Source organism: Lottia gigantea (genome assembly GCF_000327385.1).
Source record: "Lottia gigantea unplaced genomic scaffold LOTGIsca_131, whole genome shotgun sequence".
NCBI classification, from domain to species: Eukaryota; Metazoa; Mollusca; class Gastropoda; family Lottiidae; genus Lottia; species Lottia gigantea.
Window position 1 is genome coordinate 164,388 of NW_008707443.1, and position 19,347 is coordinate 183,734.

Here is a 19,347-nt window from a genome sequence, read left to right on the forward strand (position 1 = left end):
ATTCATTAACTCTAGCCTTTGTTACTACACCTAAAAAAAACAAGATTATCTTACAAGACTTGTGGACCTATCCTTAGAGAAACTTTCATGGAGATGTTATATGATGGATTCTTTTTTTCTTTTCCAAAGTATTTTGTGCTCTTTCATATATCATTTCAGAACTAGTTGCAATTCATCGATAATTTGCATGATTGATGAGCTTCCTAATCTTCCTTATATGTCAGTCATCACAGCTATAAATCCTGAAAAAACAGGAATTGGCTAAGGACCAGCTGATAGACAATTAGATTTCCAAGAATCATAGTATGTAAACTATGTTTAACCTCAGTACTAAACATTACTTACCATTTTGAGTGACATTGTTCCACTTGGTATCAGGTAAAGATTCGTCAATATTATAGAAGATAATATAAGATGTTATCACACCATTAGGTTCTGTTGGTGGATGCCAGTGTATCTCCACTATACCAGGTGATACTATTTCCCATGTTATATTGGTTGGTGCACTAGGAACTGAAATAGTATTTCAATAATATTGAACATATGTGGGCACACACATTATAACCATGGAAATTTGGCTACACCTGCAAGAGGGTTGCTGCATAAAAATGTCAGGACATAAAGATTTTCAAAAATTGCATAACAAAAATTGGTGATTAAAAATATTTGTAAAACTTATTCACAACAAAATTCATATACAACATTTCATTGCTGAATGGAGAAATATTCCAAGATTAAATTTTTGTCATTTAAACTGAACACTGAGTGTAAATAAAAATAAAAATGTCACAAATAATAAATAATTCGACAAGAAGTGTTTGGAACAGGAAACAAGCTACAGGGCGACGTCGGCAAAAGTCACCCCAATAATGGTTCAAAATAATATTTCCACTGCGATTTAAATTCAGAAATTCTGCTCCGCGAAAGGCGAAACAGCATGATTTGGCATGAAGCCGCTTGTGTGGAAAAGGTTAAACAAAAAATATTTAAAGAAAGTTTTGGGGAAATTAGACTAAAAACTACACAATATGCAATATTTAAACAACTCACCATCTTGCTTAGTTCTGACAGTAACAACATCACTAAATTCACCCTCATCATCAGGAAGTTTAGGCCGAACTTTAAAACCATATCTAGTGAAAGGTTTAAGGTTGGTGATTTTAGCATTGGTGGTCACACTGTCCAGACATTTCATCTGATCTTCTCTACTGTTCGGATAAAAGCAGACTTCATATTCATCCACTGGTCTCTCTTCTCTCCAACTTAATAATACCACTGATGAGGAGATGACTTTTGGCATTACATTTTCTGGTGCTGTTGGTACCCCATCATCTGATGTTGAGAACTCTTTAGTTATTGGTGAAGACTGTCCATTGGAATTCCTCATCTTAAAAGTCACTTCATAAATAGTGTGGTTTTCTGAAAGACCAAAAGATCAAGAACAATTATTATACATTGAACCATATCAGCTAATATTATAACTTGAAAAAAAGAGCAAAATGAAAAAAATTTCAGCAATAATATCTAATATCAACAATTGCTTTTTCTACTTAATCATTAGTGAATTTTGTGTTATCATTACTCATTAATAAGAATATGGTAAATGGAATCTGTTAATGTCAAATGTTTTTTACTTCAGCTTCAGATTTGAAGACAATTAGTTTGTTACTTGACCCTTTTTTATGAAATAAGTAGCCACTTTAATTGTCCTTGACCATGATGTCTAACATCATCCGTCACTTCAGTGAGGTCAACTTCAAATACTTTGAGTGGGTACTTAAAACTTTCCTGAGAGTGTTTTGATCAAAAAATCTATCAGCACCCACTTAAAAAAATTGTTAGTAGTGACCTATTTTGAAATGATAATGGTCATATGTTTTTTCAATTAAAATGAAGAGTTCTGAAGTGGCTTAGATTCTAATAGTTTCCCTTCAACTTTGAAGCCTGACCTCTCCCGTAACAGTTCTTATATTATCTAGATCCATGCCAACCTTGAATCAGTTACATGTTACAATAACAAAGATTGTCACTGTTAAGATAGTTCTCAAAACATCAATAGAAATCTTAAAATGGAACCTGAAACACGTTGTTCATCAGACATGCAGACATTAAAACAAATACTCCTGTTATATCTAATAATGATCTCTAATTCATTTTTGCGGGTCGTACAATCAGTGAATTCATGTTTCCACAAAATATGATAAGAATCTTTAAATTTACATACAAATTTGATGCCAACAAAATCAAGGTGTTTTATAAAATGTTGCAAGTTGTCCTCAAAAAGGTCAAATTTTGAGGATAACTAGGAAAAATTCTTGATAAATCCTTTTTAATCTGAACTTACCTAAATTGGAGATGGTATAAGACGAATCAGAGAATTTAAGACCAAGATCAGCTAGAATAACATCTGTTACTGGATTACGAACAGTCAAATCATACTCTGTATCTACCGCTAATTGTTTCTTATTCTCCCACATGAATGTAGCTGTTGTGGAATTAACGAATGAGAGCCAAAACCTAGGTGTTGGTGGTCCTACAGGTAAAATTCCAAAAATGTTATCAAACATATCCAAGTATAACTAGTCCAGTGGCTTTGTAAACTGAGATTAAACTGTTACATTATTTTGTAAGATCCGAAAAGCCTTTACTAGAGTGAATCTAAACCATTACCAATTCTTTCAACCACAGAATCAGTAAAATTTGAAAGACATTTAGAACTTAAAAGATATAACATATAACAAAAAGATAGTGGACCACAGCCATATACGCCCACCACGGCACGCGGATGGTAAAAACAAAACATCCATTTTAAGTTTCATCAAAATCGGTTGAAAACTAAGATAGTAATAGCATATTCAAGATTTTGGGGCAAGGGAAATAACTCTGCTTCTAACGGTCAAAAAAAGGTCGAAAATAACATTTAAACAAACCTGATGGTCCAGGGTATTTTGGAACACGATGTCTGACCCAAGACCATTCCGATTCTTGTAATTCAGGATAACCAACTTTAGTAGCTGCCAATACTCTGACTTCATACTCTGTATCTGGCTGTAGATCTATAACAATCAATAGAATTATCATGTACTAAGCTATATGTATTGTGAGCATTTTTAATACTAAAACCGAAGTCGGTTAGAGCGTTGGTTCTTTACATGATGTTATTTGTTTGGTAATTTCAAGTGAATGGCCGCTGTGGGTTCTGATCTCGATTGGCATGTAAAAGGCTGATGACCTTGAATAAGCCATCTTAAATCATAATTCCAGTAGACCCAGTTGTTAATGGGTCTGGATAATCTATGAAAGATCAATGCCAAGAGTTTTGGTCAAGGACCAGCTGGTATAAAGGATCCTTAACCTAAGTTGTTATACTTGTAAATTAAAGTTGTTTCTTTCTTTCTATATAGAAGAAAATCCCAATTTACCTGTTATGATAAAAGATTTCTGAGTGGCTGGTATATCAACTGACTGATGATCTGAACTACCAGCACGCCGATAGTACACCTTGTAGTTGATAATAATACCATTGGCTAAATGTTTTGGAATCTCATCCCATTCTACTACTATATTATTAGACTGAGTACTATCTAATGTAATTTTTGGAGCTACATTTGGTTCTGAAAATAATATTGGCATCAAATGAGGAACATGAACCATGCTTAAGCTAAACTGTTTTTGTTTGTCCTTCAGTGCTAGCATTTGAAGAATCAAGAAATCAAGATCTGTATTTCAAATGAGAAATTCTAGACAATGCAGATGATTACTATTCATTTTTGAATAGACAAAAAAATAGCAAATGTACTGCTTGAAATGGCACGCTGTCATAAGAGCAGCCAACAAAATAGCAAAATATATTTTGAAGCTGTAGTAGCTGCATCCAAAACAACTTGGATGTAAATAGGCATTTAAATGCTATTTCAAAGCTTTTGAAAGTTGAAACTTCTTGGCCAATAAGAGCATATATTCATGAGTAGATATACCTGGTGTCATAAATAACATAACAGGATACTTATATAATCCGATAAATCAAAAACCTCAGTAATTATCCATCAAAATGCAATTAACTCTTGAAAAACACTTAATATTGTCAATAATTACTTTGGTTTATAAATTTTCCAATTTTCCAGGGATTCTGTTGTGACTTTATGACACCAGGTATGTTAACTTATGAATATATACTGACCATTCTTGAGAACTTAAATTTTATCTTCATTCTCAGACTTTAAATAGCTTAATCAATTTCAATTCTAACGATGTAATGATTAGTTTTGAGTTAGTGGGATTGGAGAAGGAGGCTTTAAAGATGTCAAGATGAAGATATTACTGCAGTGACACGCTTTTACTGGATTTATTTGCGTTATGACCCTTGTCTAGATTCAACATGGCCGACACATTAGTAAGGTCTTTATGATTTGAAATGTCTAAATATTGAACTTACTGTCTTCAAGTGTCTGTAAGATGATACTGGGTGAATCAAGACTGGCACCAGATTTGGTTACACTCTTGACAGATAGAGAATACTTAGTAAAAGCTTTTAGTTTATCTATAGTTATATTGGTCACTGAAACCACTTTATTCTCTATTCTGGGGTCTGTAAATATATTGAAAATTATATAAAAGCTAAAGTGAAAAGCAACTTTTCTAGGTGATGATCTTCAAACATTATCAATAATAAGGAAACAAAACTGTTCATCAAGTCCATGAGCAGTCTAATAGAAAGGGACAGATTTGCTATGCTTTGACAAATCGTAAATTAGTCTCAGAAACAGGAATTGTTTAAGCTAAGCCAATCAATAATAGTGTACACAGGTCACTTTCATAATTTGAGCCTTCAAATCCTAGAGTATTTAGAATTATCAGCATTTTAAAGATAAATTACGACACGTCTTTTCTTAAGACTCTACCATATATTGAAAATGCATTTTTTGTAATAATTATAACAAGGCGAAATTCTAAGAAATTCTTAAGATTCAGATCTCCTAAGTTACTTACCCTGAGATATGGGGTAATACATGACAAGATATGTCAATAATTTAGTTGAAACTGGTGACCATGTTAGCTGTATCTTAGAACTGGATAGAACAGTTCCTCGAACATCTGTTGGTGGTTCTGGAGCACCTTCTTTCTTAAACACCTTCAATAACCCAGTTGACATAACTTGTCCTATACCATTATCACCAATACATTGATAGTAGCCTGAGTGATTGGGATTAGCAGATAATACCACTAGTTTGTCACCTCGTAACTGAAATAGAAACCCACAAAGACCAATGTTAGTTCCTTCTGTCTACAATTTGACAGGGGCACTATATGCCCAAAACTTTAACTAGAATAACTCCTACCCCAATGAATGATTCATGTTTATAATGAACTATCACAAGTATATGATACTGATACTATCAAAAGATTCTCATCATAATATTTGGAATCGTCCTTAATGTGCACAACAACTCTTTGCTGGACTAAATGTGAGTACTTACATCAAGAGTTTCACTAGCACTGAGATAATGTTCACCGTTAAAATACCAGTTAATATTAGGTTCAGGTACACCATCTAATTTACATTCAAATATAACATGTCTCGATATTGGCCATTCTTGTGATTTTAATCCAGTTTTTACATATGGTCGCCCTAAAAAGAAAAAAAATTCAAATTCCTAAATGATCTGAACAGTTGCATTGCTATACACATCCAAGAAACCTGCATAAAGAAATATATAACATTACTGTCTTAACTTTTTGAAGCAATTTCTTTGCGACCACTTTCTGGATCTTCTATTACCTCTTAGAGAAGAGTCTTTAATTGCTGAAATATTGAGCACTTGAAAAGTATACCATCTTTTTAACTGGTCACATTACAATACTTGTAACATCTTTGAAAAGAAAGAAGCCATTCAAGGCTAATTCTCTTCTGTGCTTCTTAATATTGATGATACACAAACTTACTGAGTACTGTGAGATGTGCTTCGGATGAAACTTTAGGATGATTGGATGAATCAGATGAACAGATGTATGTACCCTCATCAGATCCAGCTAATTCATAAAACTTTAAATTTCCCCATCCATATCTTTGACCTGATATTGACTTTTTATCTGAAATATGAATAATGTGATATAAAACAGAAATGTCTGCAGTAGGATTCAAACTTGCTCACAAGGTACCACCAGTCGGTTATCATTTTCATCTGTTTTAGTTGATTCTTCAGAACAACAGAGCAGATCTGGTTAAAAACTTTTGGCGAAAAGAAATTTAAACACAATTTTTCATCCTAGTTTTTCCTCCAAAAAATTGTCTTTCATGATTACTGGTTCAACTGTCTTCTAGTACTGGCACAAATCAATATATCGCAATACAACATTCCACATTACGTGTATTGTATCATTACCTCTCATTCCATGAAAAGTGGGAATGGAATCTCAAATTACTTTCACTGAAATTGTTGCTTAAAATTCAAAAGAGGATTGACATCATTGAAACTTAAAAGATAAAATGCTATCAGTCAAATATAAATTTAATTGATTTTAAAATCAGTCAAATATAACGTTCTGTTAGATATCAATCAATTTCATAATCATTTTTTGATCATATACAATTCATATTAACGAAACAACCTGTAAATACACATCAACAATAAAATGTTTCTACAGTGTTCTCATGCAACAATATCATATTTTATATAGACACAGCTTTATTGAACAACAATCACTGGTTAAAGTTTTATGCAACGTTTCGATGAGTTTTCCCCGCCGTCCTCCGATCTTCAGACAACTGACCTATTTTCAACCTGTGTCCCTACTGAAGTTGGACAATTAGAATATTGTTTTTATTTTTACGTTGTGTCGTACTATGCCCAGTCAAAATGGTGTATAAACATATTTATTGAATTTTTAAATTCTGATCTTTGTCAACAAATTTCAAATTAAAGAACTCTGATCTTTGTCAAAAACAGAATTCACAAGTTTGATGCCATCAATAATACGCTATTTTTATTTTGATTATAACAAATTGTTAACTGTAACTCAGAAGAGAAAAAATATAACATTAATTTGTCAAAACGAGGAGTTCATAATTGGATAAAGGAAAAGTATATGTTTTTTTGCCAATTGCCAAGTAAATTACCAGGGAAATAGACACCTAGTAAGATAGAGTTGCAGAAAATCAATACTGTTTGTAGGTCAGAATACATTAGTGTTTAGTATCTGAATATTCAGATAAATAGGGAATAAGATCAGTAGAGCCTATAGTACTTATGACCATGTTCAGCTTGTGTCTCAAAAAGAGATTTGAACGGTCATGGATCATTATGAAATGAAATGAAATGGGATTGTAAAAATGTTTCTAAAATTTTTAGGTGTATTGGAGTCAACCACAGCATCAATTTGAACCATTTCAATTTTCAATCAGACATCTGTCTGAACTAAACTGAGCGTTTCATGACATAATTACTAAAAGCAAAATATGCTGTATCACATAGAGGCTTTGTGATTAGTGACGTCATCAAACACTTAGTTTTAAATGTATTGCACAAACCACAGACGTCTGATTGAAAATTTGAATGGTGAAAATTGATGCTGTTGGCATCCCCAATACACATAACATAATTAGAAAACTTCTTTACAATCCCTTTAAGTCAATGCTTTAAGAGTGTTCAGCAACAGAAAAGCAAATTTTATCTAGATAAAACCATAAATGTTCCTACTTTTGACTGGAGAAGACAGTTTTTGATTGCTCAAAGTCAAGGAAGTCAAAGATCAAAGAGTGACCAGGGTTGGAATGATTACAAAATTGAGATCGATTACCGATGGCATACTATATATATTTTAATTGAGAAACCCTTTAAAAACATTTCAAAATTCTTAATTTCATGATTTATTTTGTGTCATAGAACTATATCATCCAATTAACCATTGAAATTTAATTAAAAGACATGGACTTGCTGTATTTGTATGTAGAAGATTTTGATCACTAATTTGGTCTCAATTCGGTAATAAATACCCAGCCATAAAATAAAAAAAAAATCCAAGTCATACCTTTACGAGTCCAAATGACACCTGGTAGAGGATAGCCATCTATTAAACATTCTAATTCAGCTGTTTCACCATATATACCCGTAATATTTTGTGGTGGAGCCAGCATCTTAAAATGTCTATTTCCTACTGCTGAAAAATATGTTAGCAATAACTTTTAGTCTTCCTTCTTAACAAGAAATAGAAATTAAATTTCAAGTACAAATCTTCTTTTCTTTTTATTAATCATATGAAAGTAGATCACTTGCGTGATGTAATCATTTAAAGGGACAGATTCACCATTTGTTTCACTAATTGTACCTCAGTCTCAGAAACTGGAATTTTTTAGCTAAGTTCATCAGTAATAGTCTCACCGTCAAAATTTTAGCTCTCAATTCCATGTGTGTCCAGAATTACCTGTATTTGACAGTTAAAATGTATATTCGTCATTTCTTGAGATGCTGGCATATGACATATGGAAAATACAAGAGAAATTCCTAGTTTGAGGTACTTTTGAAGGAATTATGCAAATTTCGTACATTTTTTAACTTATGAAGACTATTTACAAATATTCAAGACCCAAATCATGCCCTGAAAATGGCAAACCTGTCCCTTTAATCTATTTCAAAATGTTGTCACTATATAAAATCATAACAGCATAATGTTCATTTGTATGCTTTCATAAACAGTTGTAAATTATTTTAATATTAACATGCTTCATTCAGTAGTCAACAACAAAATGCTTTATACTTGATGTTTAAAAAAATGCATAATCTCTCAATTTTACTCACAATTTTGCACTGTTAGTTGTGCTTCTTTACTATATTTTGGTCGAAATGAGTCACTTCCATCACCAATCCCTGATATATATGCTATGCATCGATATAATCCTGCATCTTCATATTTGAGGTTAGTTATTTGTAGAACACCTGAGGAGAATGTAGTGTATCTGAAATTCATAGAAAGATCATACCATGAAATTCATACACAAGATCATACCATGAAATTCATACATAAGATCATACCATGAAATTCATACATAAGATCATACCATGAAATTCATAGACAAGATTATACCATGAAATTCATACACAAGATTATACCATGAAATTCATAGACAAGATTATACCATGAAATTCATAGACAAGATCATACCATGAAATTCATAGACAAGATTATACCATGAAATTCATACACAAGATCAAAAATGAAATTCATCCAAAAAATCACACATGAAATTCAACCAAACATCACCCATAAAGTTAATTCAAAAAAAAAATCACACATGAAATTCAACCAAACATCACCCATAAAGTTAATTCAAAAAAAAAATCACACATGAAATTCAACCAAACATCACCCATAAAGTTAATTCAAAAAAAAAAATCACACATGAAATTCAACCAAACATCATCCATAAAGTTAATTCAAAAAAAAAATCACATATGAAATTCAACCAAACATCATCCATAAAGTTAATTCAAAAAAAAAATCACACATGAAATTCAACCAAACATCATCCATAAAGTTAATTCAAAAAAAAAATCACATATGAAATTCAACCAAACATCATCCATAAAGTTAATTCAAAAAAAAAATCACACATGAAATTCAACCAAACATCATCCATAAAGTTAATTCAAAAAAAAAATCACACATGAAATTCAACCAAACATCATCCATAAAGTTAATTAAAAAAAAAAATCACATATGAAATTCAACCAAACATCATCCATAAAGTTAATTCAAAAAAAAAATCACATATGAAATTCATACAAAAAAATCATGCCATGAAATTCATACACAAAATCATACCACAAAATTCATACACAAATTCATAAAAAAATTCATACCATGAAATTAATACAAAAATTATACCATGAAATTCAAACTGATTTCAAGGTTAGAGAAAAAACAGTTATTCATTATTCTGATTGAACAATAATCATGGATCCTTTGTGAAGCAGAATGTTCATTTCAAACATCCCTTGACAGTTTAAAATCAAGAAAGATTGGACTAATACCATTATCCTTGTGAATTTTCCTTAATTGCACACTGCATTGTGTTTAATCTTTAGGTCATTAAAACTAAGACATAAAACATCATTTCATTTCAGTAATAATCAGATGAAATATGAAGCAAGTGATTAATATCAGCTAAGTAGGAAGTATAGTATTATATTGACCTATTATCTTGAGGTATCTTATTTCCATCTTTCTGCCATACATATGACGGTTGAGGTACAGAGTTGATATTGCATTCAAACCGGGCTACACCACCTAAATATCCCTGCCATGGTGTAGGCTCTTTACTAAAATTCTTAGCTATACCTGAAAATAAAGTAACATAATAATGAAGAGCTAGATGAAATGGTATTTACAATACAGTTTTTTTGAGTTTCAAGAGGTTTTCCAAAATATTTATTTGTATCTGATAGCAAATCTGGGGACACTGATAGCATCAATTTGCAACATAGCAATTTTTGATTTGATTTTTAATTTGAAAATCGGAATGGAACTATAACCAATCAAAGCATTATATACTTCAATGGCACAATTATCAACCATAGAATTATTTTGTATTAATAGGGTTTCTTAATTGAAATATTGAATCGAATATTGAAAGATAGCTTGCTGTCGATAATCGATCAATTTGGTAACCAATACCCAGTCCTAAACGTAAACTTGTTAAAAAGTTTTGGGGTTAAAAATTTAACATGACCATGCCTATTCTTTACAAATCTATGGAACTAGAAGGAAAAAAAATCTGAGAATGAAAAAATGATGAGTTGACCTAATTGAGACAATAGTTGGGAATATATTACTTATTCCACCAACTGTATGGATACACTTGACTGATCTTACTGAACACCACTACAAATAAAATTATTAGCCTAACAGTCCTGAACATGTATATCATATTACCAGGACAATTACATAAAATAATATATATTTTTATACAGTATCATATTTCCATACATGAAAAAGAATAATACCAAAACATATTATGTTAATTTACCTGATGAACTGACCTATTGAATTCATAATATAATATACCTGAGTTAACTGGGTATTGTTAATGAAATTTCTTGTATTATGTCCTGATGCCATTCAAATTTTGAATAATCATATATTCAGCTTGTAGAGCACAAAAATCAAATTGAATAACCAAATAAGGAATAAGCACTGATTTAAAGGGGTTGTAAAGAGGTTTTCTAAATTTTGTATGTGTATCAAGGACACTGATAGCATCAATTTTCATAATTCCAATTTTCAATCAAATGTCTGTGGTTCCTGCAATTCCACTAAAACTAAGTGTTTGATGACCTCATTATGCCTTACGTGACAGCATATTTTGCCATTAGTGTCCAGTCATTATACAGTCAAACACCAGCATCTTAAAGTGATTGTAAAGAGGTTTTCTAAACTTTTTATGTGTATCAGGGTCACTCATAGCATCAATTTGCACCAACATTCCAACATCTGTGGTTCTTGCAATAGCAAAAAAAAAAAAATTCAAGTTTTATGATGTTATTGGAGGAGAACTACTGGAAGCTACTATTGATATCTGTGCAGTTCCCCTTTAAGGAAGACGCAGACTGATTCCAACTCAGGTGAAAAGAGATGAGAAGATACAGGTGTTATAATCATTAGTACAGCAAAGGGGAAATAACTCTGTTCCTGGTTCAAATTGACCAATAACTACACAATGTATACTATCTATATTAGCCTATGACTCATACACCAACGTGTTTACAATCATCTTTGCTGGCCTGAGGCCAAGTTAACCTCAGGTTAAATACACAAACATAAACACCAAGTATTGATAGTGACCAACTAATAATATCTTACTCAAATATTTCAGCCATACTAATCTTCTTCAAATTACTTGAAAATTTTAAAACAACTAAATGCACGGATAAAACACTACCTGAATGTTTTTTATCCATTGCAGATCAGATTAAAATATATACTTCAGAAACTTGCATCTTAAAAAGCCAATAATGCAGATGAAATCTTTATGCAAAATCTTACTCAAGATTTGTGTTAACTCTTTGATCACAGAGTTTTTTTATGACTTCACTTGACAGTAAGTGCATTGCTTTGACATCAATTGACAGTAAGTGGAAAACACTGACTAAACTGAACGGTAAGACTTTACTTGACAGCAAGCATAAACAGCCTTCACTTGACAGTAAGTGAAAAACTTTGACATCACTTGACAGTAAGTGAAAAGCACTGACTTAACTGAACAGTAAGACTTTACTTGACAGCAGGCATAAACAGTCTTCACTTGACAGTGAGTGACAAACTTTGACATCACTTGACAGTAAGTGAAAAGCACTGACTTAACTGAACAGTAAGACTTTACTTGACAGCAAGCATAAAGCAGTCTCCACTTGACAGTAAGTGAAAAGCTTTGACTTCACTTGACAGTAAGTGAAAATCTTTGTCTTTGCAGTTAGTAAAAGCTTTAACTGCACTTAACATTTGTCTAAGTGGCTCAGATTGTTGCATACTTGTTAACTAACCTTAAGGTCCATGCTTTCTATCCTTGCATAGATAGAGATGATACCTTTTGATGTTTCAATCAAGATTGTCCCTATCAGAGATATAGGTTGAACTGATACACATGGAAAAAGGGTTTTAGTCATTCATATGAGAAAACTGAGACCTTGTATGCTATAGACATATGCTTTACAGTTAAAAAACGAAAAGAGTAGGCTGGTGCTGCTGTCCTGAGAAAATTTCCCTCATTGTACATTAAATGGCATTGCCTGTCTCATGGTCTGTCTAGTCAGGTTTCATTTCATTTGAGGATTATTTCAAAATTTCATAAATATAACAGAATACAGAAACCTAATATTTTGTTAGGTTAAAATGAGCTATACTTGTCAAGTTAAGTTTTTATACTCTTGTCAATAGCCATAAAAATGTAAATATTCTCTTAAGTATAATTGTTTCAAAAGGTCAACTGGCAATTTCTTATAGAACTTATCACTCTACACCTTATAATTTCAATTTAAACATAGAAATACCAAAAAAATCACGTTTTAATACAGTCATTTTATTCAGAATTTCATTAGGGTTCAATTTAAATTGAAATATTTGATTAGCAATTTATCCCACTAAATTTCAGTGTTGGCTAATCAAGTTAAATTTTGATTCACATTTCATAAAAATTCAGCAGCAATTCAAGAAAGGTCAAAAAAACTTTTTTTGTTTTCCCAGACATGGTCATTTATGATTGGTTAAAGCTCTTAATCATATGCAATAAGAATATTATGATTTGATTAAGAATACATGATAATTCATTAGAAACACCAATTAATCAAATAGTTTGCTTGAAATATGGAAACCCATCTTTAAGATAGGAAAAATTATCAGATTATGTATTTTATATCTGTATATCATAGAAATATTTCAAATATCTTTTTTTTTTAACTATATACTTTTTAAACCAGAAGTAAAGAAATAACCATTCAAATTTTCTATCAGATGTCTCTATTTATATTATATCTAAGGGCCTTTGTGATAGCTATGCAATAAAATGATAGGTTTGAAAAACTGATTATTTGATGATATGAAAAACCTCTTAAGAATCTAAGAATCTAATTATATGCATTTCATCCCACCAAACACAAAACTCCATGATCAATTGCATTACCCTCATTCACCCAATTTTGTGATTTCTTCTTAGATTTTCTCTGCAATTTTTTGCATGTCAAAGAATATAGCCTGAATGAATAAAATGACTTAAAGGAATTAAATGACAATCCCTCATTGATCTTGTAGCAGAGTCTCAAGAAAAGAAGAGTTTATAACGTATTTGACGGCTCAAATTGGATGCTGATCAGTTGTAAACAAGGCTACTTGTTAGCTTAGCTAAAAAATTCCTCGTTTCTCAGACTGAGGTATGATTGGTCAATAGATGGCGAATCTATTCCTTTAAATACAATTGTCCTTAATTTTATGTTAGACACCATAGCATAGGCACAGGCATCAGAATTTTGAGGTGGATTCGAACCCACTTCGCCTAATAACTTAGCAAATATCAATACAACTTGCTACCGACTGAACTATTCCACAGCCACAAAAAACATTGTTTTTGCTCGGAGCGTTAGAGGGAAGTATTGGCATTTTGACAATTCAAAAGTTGTATAGCCTGGCACAGGCAAGGATTGATATTAGGGGTTAAAGCCAGCACCAGACTGACTCTCTGAAGCACAGGCATAGGCGTCATAGAGTTACCCTCATTATACCCCCAAAAAATTCCCATTGTTCCAGGATGATAACATCTACATGGATATGATTAATAAAGGAAATACATGCATGTATTAATACTAGGCTGACTTCGAGCAGTAACAAAAATTCACAAATATCAAATTTCATCACTTTTGTAGCCATTACAAGCCAATTATGAATGGATTTAATATCAGACACGGGTACAGACAATATTAATGTGGGTATATGAAAATGGCCTGAGAACTGCCTGGTTACCACATTGATATAAAACAGAATACTAATTAGAATTAAAGTTAAACCATGTATATCATATTTTCAAAATTTTTGACAATATGATGAAAAAAAGAGAATGAAGTTGACATTTAAAAATGAAAAGTTATTAGAAAAATAATAATCATAATTGAATTTTTTGTTAAAGTTCACAGCTGCTTCATATCGGAACCATCATCACCTATATTGATACCTAATTCCTTTATAAATTCCACATCTCCAGTAGTTTAACAGTTGCTATTGTTTTATTTTTAAGGTAAGGTCAAGAAATAATAATTAATTTGGCTTTTACTATGAGACTGGGATTTTTGGTCAAAACAATTTTGTTAAAGTTCACAGCTGCTTCATATCGGAACCATCATCACCTATATTGATACCTAATTCCTTTATAAATTCCACATCTCCAGTAGTTTAACAGTTGCTATTGTCTTATTTTTAAGGTAAGGTCAAGAAATAATAATTAATTTGGCTTTTACTATGAGACTGGGATTTTTGGTCAAAACAATTCAAAGGGAGATGAAAATTGTTTGATATTACTTTTACACATTTACAGATTTTTGACAACAAATTCATTTTTATTTGGTACAGGGGTACCTAGAAAAATGGTTTGCATTCCCAATTGTGCCCCCACTTTTAACACTTTCAAAAATATGAGCCAGAATGCACCAATTCAATTCAATTCAATTCAAAAATTTTCTTGGGAGAACCCTCTCAGACTTTTGTGACAAGGCGCCTTGACAGAGTTGCCACATTCTAAATTCAGTCTGGACAGCTGTTACCCATTTAGTCAGTTTGCCCCTCAAGTGTCTCGGGAAGCTGACGTTGCCACTGGGCCAATGGCCCAAGGCGAGGAGAAAATTAACTTCTCTTAAGTAGAAAGAATCAATTATCTTTAAGGAAATTCTCACAAAGGTTGTTCAACGTTTTCTCTGTCAAGACTTTCCAAAACATCTGATAACAGTAGCCAATGTTTTATCTGTTATGACAATAACTCTGATAAGATATAGAATCTTAAATCCTTACTCAAATATTTTCCACTTTCCCTATTTTAGATGATGTAATTGACTATTGACCACTATATAATGTTGAGAGTATAGAAATAAAAAATCTGGGACAGGCCTTTGGTAGAAAACTATTTCGATTAGAATGTGGACTAAAAACATCAGAAAACTTTAAAAAGTCTAATTCCAATTAGATTAAATTTACTTCAGCTTATCTTAATCTGCCAAAACGTGTTTCAGATACACAACCAACAAGTGGACATCAAATTTTTGGTATTTCTTATTCAGACTTTTAATGGGTATTTGTGCCATTTTTGGCTTCAGGTGATTGTTGTTCCTGTCATTATAGAAATAGTTAACAGTACATGACAATACTAAAAGCTATAACTATATGCTATAATACTAACTAAGGGCAATAGCTAACATAAAATGCAAAATAGAATTGCAAAAGCCACATAAGTTTAACAGAAGATTGGAATGATGTTAATCGATCCTAACAGTATACACATAAAAATTTTTTAAAACCTCTTAACAACCTCATAAATGTTTATATGGAATGAATGAACTGTGAAAAGAAACTATTTTATTTAATAATTCGCAGAAGATTCCAGTCATTTTATTTATGCTAGAAATTTCTTTCCTCTACAATAATTAGAATGAAGTCATACATTATCTCCGCTAATTCAACCATAATATAGGACACAATTTAATAGGTCATAAAATCACTTAACGAAACAAAAACCTATAAAATTATGACTGTGACACAGATATGACTGAGCATGGCAAAGATGTAATTTTTTATATTTCTAGTTCTCTAACAAATGGAAAAGATAGCTTGCCAGGCAAGGTAATATACGCCCACTGATAGCTTTGTTTGAAATTGAATATTTGTTAGAAAATAGCAAACATAGACACCAGGAAATATTCAACTTATACCCAAATCCATCACAAACTGTGCCATCACAAGTTAAAAATCAAACACATTTGTAAGAATAACGGCAATTTGTATTGTATTTTATATTTCAAAAGGTTTAGTTTTGATTGTGATCAATTTCATCAAGTTGTCAAATTTGTTTTAGACTTCTGCTTTGTAGAATAAAAATTACGTGTTGTACAAGATTTTTGATCAGATTTATCCTTGGGTGATTTCAATAAGTCTGTCATGAATTGTGTATTTGCAGATTATATTCAAAAATATAGGCAATAATTCATACTACATATATTTTTCTATAGGGTTTATCCTTGGGTGAATACGAACACTCATACCAAGTTTCGTCAAAATCTGTCAAGAATTGTGCCTTCTAGAGTGTTTACGAGCTAAAAATTGAACGGTTTGCAAGAATTAGGGCAATAATTCATACTAAATATTTTTCCTATAGTAGCCTACTTATCCAGCAACTCAATTCAATCTTCCAAGAAACAAAACCTTCCCCCTATGACCCATGTTTAATTTCATTTTTGTATCAGCACAATTGGTGAAAATGAACTGATTAAGCAAACCTTTTCTCTTGAATGACATTTATAAAATGAAATCAGATAAACTGCTGCATCTTGGGATGTCACATGACTAAGCTATGATTGGATATCTGTCTTGGATTTTCCATTGGTCTATTTATAGTATCTTATGATGCTGTACATGTATGGTTGCTGGTTAGGGATATGTTAAATGATTAAATTAAATTTTCTTATTTGTTAACCAAAATAGTTTTTCAGGAAAATAATGACATCTATTGTAAATTGTGATTATGAACAAAAATATTGTGACTTGTAGAGTCTGTCAAGAATTGTGCCTCCTAGAGTGTTTATGAGCTAAAAATTGAATGCGTTTTCAAGAACAAGGGCAATAATTCATACTACATATTTTTCGATTTCCCTGATTTTTCTATAGGGTTTATCCTTGGGTGAATACGAACACTCATACCAAGTTTCGTCAAAATCTGTCAAGAATTGTGCCTTCTAGAGTGTTTACAAGCTAAAAATTGAACGGTTTGCAAGTACAAGGGCAATAATTCATACTAAATATTTTTCGATTTCGCTGATTTTCAATAGGGTTTATCCTTGGGTGATTACAAACACTCATACCAAGTTTCGTCAAAATCTGTCAAGAATTGTGCCTTCTAGAGTGTTTACGAGCTAAAATTAACAAGGGCAATAATTCATGCTAAATATTTTTCGATTTCGCTGATTTTCAATAGGGTTTATCCTTGGGTGATTGCGAACACACATACTAAGTTTCGTTAAAATCCGTCAAGAATTGTGCCCTGTAGAGTGTTTACGAGCAATTGTGGACGGACGGACGGACGGACAGACAGACATGGGTGACGACAATATATGCCCCCCATTTCATGTGGGCGTATAAAAATTAGTTGGAACATGCAAATAATCATTAATCAATTAGTTCAGGTCATTTGTCTAGATTTTTGTATTTCATTAGGTGGCTCTAATGTGAACCATCTGGCCACAAGCAAAATTAGCCTAAACATACTAGTGTTTCTTAATTTAAATCAATTAAAGGCCACGTTCACCATTTTCATGGGTTGATTTTAGCCTTGAAAATATGTAAATAATTGTCAGGAAGTACTATAGAAATGTGTGAAAATCACATAATCCCTTCAAATATACCTCAAAACAAGAATTTTGTTTTCTATTTCTATATTAGTTTTCTTTACATGGCAGATTAGTGTCATGAAAATAACTTTCAAATGAAGACAAACTCTGGACACACACAGATTTGAAGGTTAAAATTTCAATTGTGAACACTAATACTGGTTAGCTTTAGCTTAACCAATAAATTCCTGTTTCTGAGACTAAGGTACAATCAGTCAAATGGATGATGAAACTGTACTGGTCTCCTTATTTCTAACTGAATAATGAAAAATGAAAAGGGTAAAAGTAGACGCAATGGATTAATCTCATTATTCATCTCGTCAAAATCATAAGTTTCTTAAAGAAATAGCATGTTCATAAGCCAGTATTGAAGAGATTAACGAGTCTGTATTGACATAGTAAAAGAAAGTTGAATTTTACAATTAATAAAAATATCAAAGGGACAGTGTGCCATTTTGGGGGGTTTGATTTTACTGTTGAATATATGTAAATAGTCTTCAGAAGTACTAGAAATGTAAGAATACAGCATAATTCCTTTAAAGATACTTCAACCTAGGAATTTTACTCACTATTTCTATAATGTCTTTTCTTAATATCACAGAGTCACATTTTAATTGATGAGTCATCATTTTAACATTCAAACACAGATAATTCTGGACACGCATAGATTTGAAGGCTCGAATTTCGACTACTGAATTACTGAATGGCTTTGCTAAAAAATTCCTGTTTCTAAGACTCAAGTATAATTGATAAAAAAAATGGCACCAGTCCCTTTAATATATCCTTCAAAAATCCTATTGATGGCTAGATTTAAAAAAATGGGACTTTGCGATGGTTTTAAACCGTTGCTACAATCAAATACAATCTAACATTATCTGTCTTTATATAATATCTTAAACTGTCCTTAACCTACTTCTATGCTCTGTATTGGTCAATGTTGTGGTCATTTGGCTTGATGCCAAGAGTTCCTGGCAATCCTTCAAGAGTAGCTCCAGGCCTGGGAATGAGCTATTTATAACTCTAGCAAGAGTTCAATACTAATATATTTTATTAAAAAGTCATGTGATTGACTTGAAGGCAAATTTGGACTTCTTTTTTTTATTTCTGTATGAAGTCACATATCTGACAGTTTTAAATCTTTTTATTTCTTATATACAGTTAGCCAATAAATACTTTTTTTATTATTGCCGAAAAAATGTGAAGCAGCATTTTTCATAAA

The 19,347-nt window shown here is 31.7% G+C and overlaps 1 protein-coding gene across 1 annotated transcript; it reads right to left on the bottom strand.

The window, feature by feature from the left end:
* Window positions 1-337: 337 nt before the first annotated feature.
* LOTGIDRAFT_138929 (hypothetical protein) lies at window positions 338-10,291 on the bottom strand (the record flags this gene model as incomplete). Its single annotated transcript, XM_009049188.1, has 5 exons — window positions 338-513; window positions 5,116-5,242; window positions 7,994-8,154; window positions 8,850-8,953; window positions 10,191-10,291. Coding segments are annotated over 5 exons (669 nt in total), but the record flags the coding sequence as incomplete, so codon positions are not given.
* Between the last annotated feature and the right edge of the window lie 9,056 nt (window positions 10,292-19,347).